The sequence below is a fragment of the Hemitrygon akajei genome, chromosome 5 (genome assembly GCF_048418815.1).
Source record: "Hemitrygon akajei chromosome 5, sHemAka1.3, whole genome shotgun sequence".
NCBI lineage: Eukaryota > Metazoa > Chordata > Chondrichthyes > Myliobatiformes > Dasyatidae > Hemitrygon > Hemitrygon akajei.
Genome location: NC_133128.1, coordinates 26,118,524 through 26,127,003, shown reverse-complemented (window position 1 = coordinate 26,127,003; position 8,480 = coordinate 26,118,524). Strand labels below are relative to the sequence as shown.

General features: G+C 41.6%; 1 protein-coding gene across 1 annotated transcript; it reads right to left on the bottom strand.

Moving 5' to 3' along the window:
- Window positions 1–2,880: 2,880 nt before the first annotated feature.
- dnajc28 (DnaJ (Hsp40) homolog, subfamily C, member 28) lies at window positions 2,881–5,139 on the bottom strand. Its single transcript, XM_073045050.1, has one exon. It carries the CDS (start codon window positions 4,878–4,880, stop codon window positions 3,795–3,797), a length of 1,086 nt encoding a protein of 361 aa, XP_072901151.1. The 5' UTR covers window positions 4,881–5,139; the 3' UTR covers window positions 2,881–3,794.
- Window positions 5,140–8,480: the final 3,341 nt, after the last annotated feature.

Here is an 8,480-nt window from a genome sequence, read left to right as displayed (position 1 = left end):
GACAGGCGCCCGCTTCGACCAATAGAAATAGAATACCTCTCTGGACCCACCAATCCACATCCAGCTGTTTCATTTATTTGCATGAACGGGAATCGAATAGAACAGAAGTTGTCATTGGCTGCAGCGGGAATCGCCTTCCGATATGTCAATCATCGGGAAGTCGGAGACTGGTTGGGGTATGTCCGCGATTTGATGCGCAGACCGTGGGTTCAGGCAAATGGCAAAATGAGATGAATACACGCTATGATGTGCGGAAATTTGAGTGGTACAGAACTAAAACAAGCTTTTCGGCCAACATTTTCACCCATTTCTGTACCAAATGCACCATTTCGTCCTTAGCATTCTATGTCTCGGCGATCAAGGTTCTTGTCCGGACACTTTTTAAATGTGAGAGTTTCTGTCTCCACCACCTACTCTCGAAGTGCTTTCCATATTCGACTATTCGAAAAAAGTTCTTCCTCGGATCCTCAGCGTAGATCTTCAGGGTTTCGTCATCTCTGCTATGGGGATAAGTGTCTTACCTTTGAATCTGTGGGATTCATTGCCACAAACGGTTGTGGAGGCAAAATCATTAGATCTACAGTATTTAGAGATTGATAGATTATTGATTAATTAAGGAGGTCAAAGATTCCGGGGAGAAGGCAGAAGAAAGTATAATAAATCAGCCATGATCAAATGGTGGAGCAGATTTAATGGACTGAATGACCCAATCCTGCTTCCATGAGTTATGGTATACTTTATACTATGCCCCATTCCAAAGCCTCCTCCACTCCACGGAAAACAAACTAATCCTTGTATTGCAACAAACAATCTGTGGAGGAAGGTAGCTGGTAGAGCAGTAGGTGAGAGCCATAGAGAAGTACAGCACAGAAACAACCCTTCAGCCCATCTAGTCCATGCTGAAAACGTTTAAACTGCCTACTCCCATCGACCTGCACCGGGACCATAGCCTTCCATATCCCTACTATCCATGTACCTATCCAAAATTCTCTTAAACATTGAAATTGAGCCAGCAAGCGCCACTTTGTGCTGGCAGCTCATTCTACACTCTCACAATCCTTTGAGTGAACTTAAACCTCACCTTTCACCTTTAACCCATGACCTCTGGTTTTAGTCCCACCAACCACAGCGGAAAATGCCTGCTTGCATTCATATCCCTCAATTTTCAAAGGTACATTTAATGTCAGAGAAATGTATACAATATACATCCTGAAATTGTTTGAATACCTCTATCAAATCTCCTCTCAAACTCTACGCTCTACAGAAAACAGTCCTAACCTATTCAATCTATGAGAATGATTAGTGCATCAAAAGGAATGGATGGCGGCAATTGACATTTTGAGTCAAAGCCAATGAAAACACCCCATTATAGCAAGTTACTGGTGAAGTTCCTCTGCACCTTCACAATTGCAATTACATCCAATACCCCAACTGTGGCTTAACCAATATTTTATAATGTTATACCATAATGTGGCTGTTTTTAAGTTCTGTCACCCAGGCAAGTAAATCTCATGTCTTCTTCTCAACGCTACCTATGATCCTTGGTCTTATACACCATTTCCTCTGTTCCTCAGTACTTCCTAGGCATTGTGTATGTCCTACTCATATTGGTCTCCCCAAAGTGCATTACTTCACACTTCAGGATTAAAATTCCATCTGCCACTGCCCAGACCATCTTGCTAAGAGAATCATTGTCAATATTATCTTCTATCTTGCAACTATCCTGTCATCAGCACAACAAATTTTTGTGCCCTCTGGAAACTTACTAATATTTCCTATATCATTAACGTATATAAAACAAAGAACTGATCCCAGCTTTCATGGCTGTGAGAAAACCACTGGTCACAAACTGTCTTGAATCCCACCATAGCTATCTGCCTGCTCTAATTCCCATGTGGGATCTTGTCAAAGACCATGGTGAAGTCCATGTAGATAATATAATATGCACTGCCCTCATCAATAAATTATCTCTTCAATAATACAATCAAATTGGTCAGATTGAATCTCCCCCTATCACAGCCATGTTGGCTATCTTAGATTAATCCTCACCTTTCCAAGCATACATTATTCCTCCCCTTCTGGTTTTGACTTTTTCATCTCAACAGCGTGCTAGATCTGAAACATACAGTATGTGCCCTGCTCACAGATTATGACTTTGGAAGTATAACTAATTAGAACCAGTGAAATTGCCATCTAATTATCAAAATAATCAGTGTAAAGCAAAATAAGTCAATAAAATAGTAATTACTTTGACTTCCCAGCACAACTTCATTGCCGATCAAAGTCAAGAAGTTGGTAATGATGTAGAACTCAATTTCAATTATGTGACGAGGATGTGCTTGGAACTAGAAAAATGTCCACAAAGTTTAAAGGTAAGTTGGGATAAGAGAAGAATCCAAAAGAGTTGAGGCCACATTCGAAGCTAATTTCAGGGTAACAATCACAGATGACATCATGGAAACCAGCCTTCCTTCTATGGACTCTGTATACTTCTCACTGCCTGGGTAAAGTAGTCAGCGTAATCAAAGACCACATTTGCCAGGAATATTCTCTCTTTTCTCCTCTTCTATTGGGGAGAAGATACAAAAGCCTGAAGGCACATACCTCCAAGCTCAAGGACAGCTTCCAAACTATCTAGTACAATAAGATGGAATCTTGACCTCACAAGTTAACTTGCAATGAACTTGCATCTTATAGTTTACCTGCACTGCATTTTATCTGTAGCCGTTACACATTATTCTGCATTGTTATTGTTTATCTTGTACTACTTTAATGGATAGTGTAATGATTTGATCTGTATGGACAGAATGCAAAATACTGTACCAGTACATTTGACGATAGTATTATTTATTTTTATTCTTTCTTACTTCTATTCTAACATTTGTATATCTGCGCACTTGTAATGCTTTGTGACACTGGAATTTTCTTTGGGATCAATTAAGTATCTATCTATCTAATAAACCGATTCAACTGAGAAATGCAGAGGCACTCTGACAATCAAGAATACATTAATAATTTTGATTAAATACATCAGCAAAAAAAACATACATAGACTTTAATTGTTGAGAATTACAAAAAACAATTTTAGAAGTGAACAAGTTCCAGAAATAAGTGTTTATACATAGTACTATTCGTACAGCATAATGAATTCTAACCATTTCAATTTTTTGTGGTATAATGTACTTTATGCCACAAAAATTAAGGTTTTGTTAAGCCTTTACTTAACAAAATAGTAGAGGCTTCGATTTAATGATCATTACAATAAGCAAACAGCTCTTATTAAATTGACCAACATATTTTTTCCTTACATGCAGTATACTTCAGGATGGAATTATTGCACTTTAAACAACACAACAAAGAGAATTTATTGATGTGAACTTACTTGCTGAATACAGTAAATATTCCTTGGTTTGGCAGATGGAAGAAAGATTTGAGTATGAGATAAATATGATAAAGGAAGGAAATGCTGAAACACATTTCCAGGTAAAATTTCAGATTTAGCATAGAGCAGTACAGCACAGTACAGGCCCTTTGGCCCACAGTACTGTGCTGACCTTTCTGTGATCCTCTTTCTGCTCAAAAGGATCATTTGAAGTACCAAGATTAAAAGTGATAGATTTTAGACAGGGTAAAGGCATAATGTGATATGGATAAACTATGGATAAAGTGGAATTAAACTAAAAATATGCCATAATCTGTGTGAATGGCCTTCTCCAAGTAAAGTGCTTCTATGCTGCTAATTTAAAAAAATAATTAAATGAATAAATTAACATTCCGATCATTACTGGCTTTCACTACTTCCTCTGATTATATTTCAGCAAATGTTTGATCCAATTCAATAAGGTGTTTTTTGTACTATTTTCCTCAGTTGATTTTCCAATAATCTCTGCAGTGGCTTTGTTTGCTTCTGTTAACATATCGTAGTTTTTCAATATGACAGCAATCTCCTTATCTGGATTAAAGTGCAGCATCTGCCTGTTCAGTAGAGGTACAATTAAATTGAATTTATCTATCGTTTTATTAAGCTGCTTAATATCATTTCTGAATTGCTCACAGATTAGGTTCCAATGCTTCTGAGTGTGGACAGTCAGGGGCTCACCAAGCTTCTTCCTGTAACTCATCATGTCACTTCTGAGTTTCTCTATAGTTTGCTTTATTTCTTTACGCAAAGCAATCCACTCTGGTTGATACCCATTTTCTATGAGAATCCTGTTCAGATTGTGTGTCATGGGATCGATGTATGGATATTGTGCAAACTTCTGCAGTGGCTTCCCTTTACCGCTAAGGTTATCAAAGTCACCTTTGGCCATTGACTCCTGGATGAGATCTTCCACCAACCGTTCCACTGCTTGGGTTATTTTTGTTTTCTTGCCATGCCGAATATCCATCACCATCATAGTATTTTCCAGATCCTGAGCTTGTAGTTTCTGTTTTCTGTAATCCAACACCTGGTCACTTGCACGGCCGACTCTGAACGTCCTGTACTGTTTCTCCCTTTGACTAGGTGTACCAGTACCAATGCCTTCAAAGCTCAGATACTGTCTGTGCTGAGGTGCCAGGTACTTGGATTGTTCTTCTTCTTCATCCATTCTTTGATCAGACTCTGCCTTCCTTTTCTCTGCTAAATGCTTGACAATAGCCTTGTAGGCTTCTTCGACTTGCATGAACTTTTGAGGATCAGCGCCGTCAGAGCCACTATCTGGATGATATAATTTGGCAAGTGTGACGTAAGCTTCCTTCGCTTCATCGTGGTTGCAGTTTTCCTGTACATTAAGCAAACTGTAACAGTCTTGGAGGTGTTTGCTCAATGTTCGGTGACCCGAGAGCATCCTAGCACCGCGAAGGCAAGTCATAACCCAGTTTTTCTTTGCTGTTAACATGTTCTCCCTGGAGTGACGCCTTCGATGGGAAATACAATCACTGACAGAACTTGATGCACGTTTTAATAAAACCTTTGGTATTTAAACCTTTGGCATTTTCTGAGGAACAGCGCGGAGAAGTGTTACCATCTGGCAAAGGGGGTGGATCAACTTGCCTTTACGTGCATTGTTTTTAAGCTGTTGGATTCTTTCTGCCCTCAACACCAAAATTAAAGTACTGTGCTCGGGACATGATATTAACAGAGCGGAACTGCAACCGGAAACCACAGGACGAGAGGTCATCAGGACGGAAGCAATGTTTTTTTGTTGTTTAAATTGGCTCCTGGGAGCTGTAGTCCCGACAAACTTTTCTCAACCCTTCACGGCACAGCGTGCTCATGTGATGCCCCGGGTGACAAATTTTCAAAATTAGCAGCATTCCAGAATGGAATTACAACATTTAATTTTCACATCCTTTTGTCAAACGTTAGGCTGCAAATTCTCCTTCAGTATTGGACTAAAAGAATTAATATTATATAATAACATTTCGTTCTCCTTTACACTTGTGCATTGACGAGTAACAATATAAAATCTTGAATCTTGAATAAAATTTGCCGCAGAATAAACACATAGATTTGTAATTTGGACCATAAAACACTTCAAATAGTACCAAAATATTTTTCCCCTGGAAGAGGCGAGACTCAATACCAAAACGATTATTTCCAATGCACTGCAGTGCAATCTGGTTTAAAAAGAAGATTTGGCACTGATGCACCATCAATAACTCTCGGAGACGTGAGGCGAGATATAGGCTTTATTGGCTGGAAGAAAGCACAGGCAGCAAACAACGACCACACAACATCCTGGAGACTGAGGGAGGAGCAGTGCCTCCATCCAATCGCCTTTATAGCGGGGTCTGTGGGAGGAGCCACAGGAGCAGTCAGCAGGGGGTCAGTGGGAGGAGCCACAGGAGCAGTCAGGGCGGGGGGGGGGGCGTGTCCAGACAGATATATGTAGTTCACCACAGGCGGTTAGCAGGAGATATCAGACTTGAACTGCAGGCCGTAGGGAACTTCCAAGTGCAAGAGAACATGTAACAAATGCCCTTTACATCAAACATGACAATCATGTAGCACCATGATTGGATACCCATTTGATTCACCATGCTTATGCTAACTTCTAGAAAGAGCTGTCTAATTTGTATCATGCTGCCTCCAAAAAGTTTATTTCTGGAGAGAGGGTATTGGGAATCAACGCAAAGCAGATGTTTATTACTTTTGGTCATGGTACTCCCACAATGGTTTTGGGTTCGGGAGTTCCAGCACTTAGTCCTCATGACAAGATAGGGTGGATGTGGAAAGGATATTTCCTATCCAGAGCTGGAGGGCACAGCCTCCAAGTTGAGGGGTGACCCTTTAGAACAGAGGTAAGGAGGTTTTTTTTTAGGTGGAGAGTAGTAAATCTGCAGAATTCTCTGCCACAGACTGCAGCGGAGGCCTAGTCCGTGCATATATTTGAAGCGGAGGGTGGTCATTTCCTGATCGTCAGGGCATCAAAGGATATGGTGAGAGGGCAGGTGTATGGGGTTGAGTGGGATCCAGGATCCGACATGATGGAATGGCAGAGCAGACACAATGGGCTGAATAGCCTAATTCTGTTCCTATGTCTTATGGACAGTGAAGGAATAACAAGTGGCTCCAGCATCTTGTGTGTTACTCCACAATGATACATTTCCATGGCAGGATGGTGTGTAACTTAGAGAGCAAAGACAGGACACAAAGAAAACACACAAAATGCTGGAGGAACTCAGTAGGCCAGGCAGCATTTATGAAGGGCAGTCCTAATGAAGAGTCTTGGTCCGAAACATCAACTGTACTCTTTTCCATAGATGCTACCTGCTGAGTTCCTCCAGCATTGTGTGTGTGTTGCTTGGACTTACAGCATCTGCAGATTTTCTCTTGTTTGTGAGGAACAACAGGAGATTTGTTTTCCCTTTGTTAAAGCTCTTGACCTTCTCACTTGCAGAGATGATGGTTTAGAAGATGCTGCCAGAATAGCCTGGGCAAGTAGCTGTGGTGATCTACACCTTTTCACCCAGTGGCTGGCCATGGGGTTTAGGACAGTGCAAATTAAGTAGATTGCTTTGTGCTGGTTGGCATCAAATTTGAGTGAAGATGGAACAATATTCAAAGAAGCAATTGGAGATTATTCCATTGTATTTCTGGCCTGTGTTCTGTTGATGACTGGATAACCGACAGGCATTGTGAAGGGGAGAGGCAGTCACCACATGATAACCAGAACCCGACTTGCACTTCTAACCGGTATTTATGCAGCTGGTCCAACTGAATTTATGGCATTGCCATCATAGAGTACCAGCCAGCAATCTTTACCCTGGTTGAAGGCAGAGGATTTGGGAATAGTAACATTTCACCTTCCAGCTAGCCCCATTTCCCCTTCCCCACCTGGCATCTTCTCCCTTCGTTCACAGTCCTGAATAAGCATATCGGCCTGTAATGTCAACTGTTTATTCATTTCCATAGATGCGGTCTGACCTGCTGAGTTCACAGCAACAGGTCCACTGCAGATGCCGTCTCATTGGCTCTTCACACAACCCTGGAACATCTGGACAGCAAACAACAGGATGCTCTTTATTGATTACAGCTCAGCATTTAATACCATCGCCCCCTCAAAACTAATCAGCAAACTCCAAGACCTGGGGCTCAGTTGGATCCTGGAGTTCTTCACTTGCAGACCCCAGTCTGTTCTGATTGGCAAAACATCTCCTCCACAATCTCCATCAGTACAGGAGCACCACAGGATCCGTGCTTAGCCCCCTGCTCTACTTGCTTTACACCAATGACTGTGTGGTTAAATACAGCTCCAACACTATAGACAAATTTGCTGATGACACCACTGTTGTGGGCCACAACAAAGGTGGTGATGAATCAGCATACAGGAGGGAAATTGAAAATCTGGCTGAGTGGTGTAATAACAACAACATCTCACCCAATGTTACTAAGAACAAGGATCTGATTGTAGACTTCAGGAGAGGGAAACCAGAGGTTCAGGAGCCAGTAGTCATCGGAGAATCAGAGGTGGAGATGGTTGGTAACTTCAAATTCCTGGGTGTCACTATCTCAGAGGACCTATCCTGGACCCATCATATAAACATACTTGCAAAGAGAGCATGACAGTGCCTCTATTTCTTCAGGAGCCTGCGGAGATTCGGCATGTCATCAAAAACTGTGGCAAACTTCTACAGACATGTGGTGGAAAATGTACTGACAGGCTGTATTACTGCCTGGTATGGTTACACCAACACTACTGAGAGGAAAATCCTACAAAAGGTGGTCGTTTCAGCCCAGTACATTGGTAAAGCCTTCCCAACCACTGAGCACATCTACATGAACTCACCACCCAGCCCATGCTCTCTTCTTGCTGCTGCCATCAGGTAAAAGGTACAAGTGCCTCAGGACTCGCACTAACAGGTCCTGGAACAGTTACTACCCTTCAACCACCACGCTCTTGAACAAAGGGGGATAACTACACTCATTCTATCTCTGGTGTTCCCACAACCAATGGGATCACTTCAAGGACTCTTTACCTTGTTTCATGGTCTCG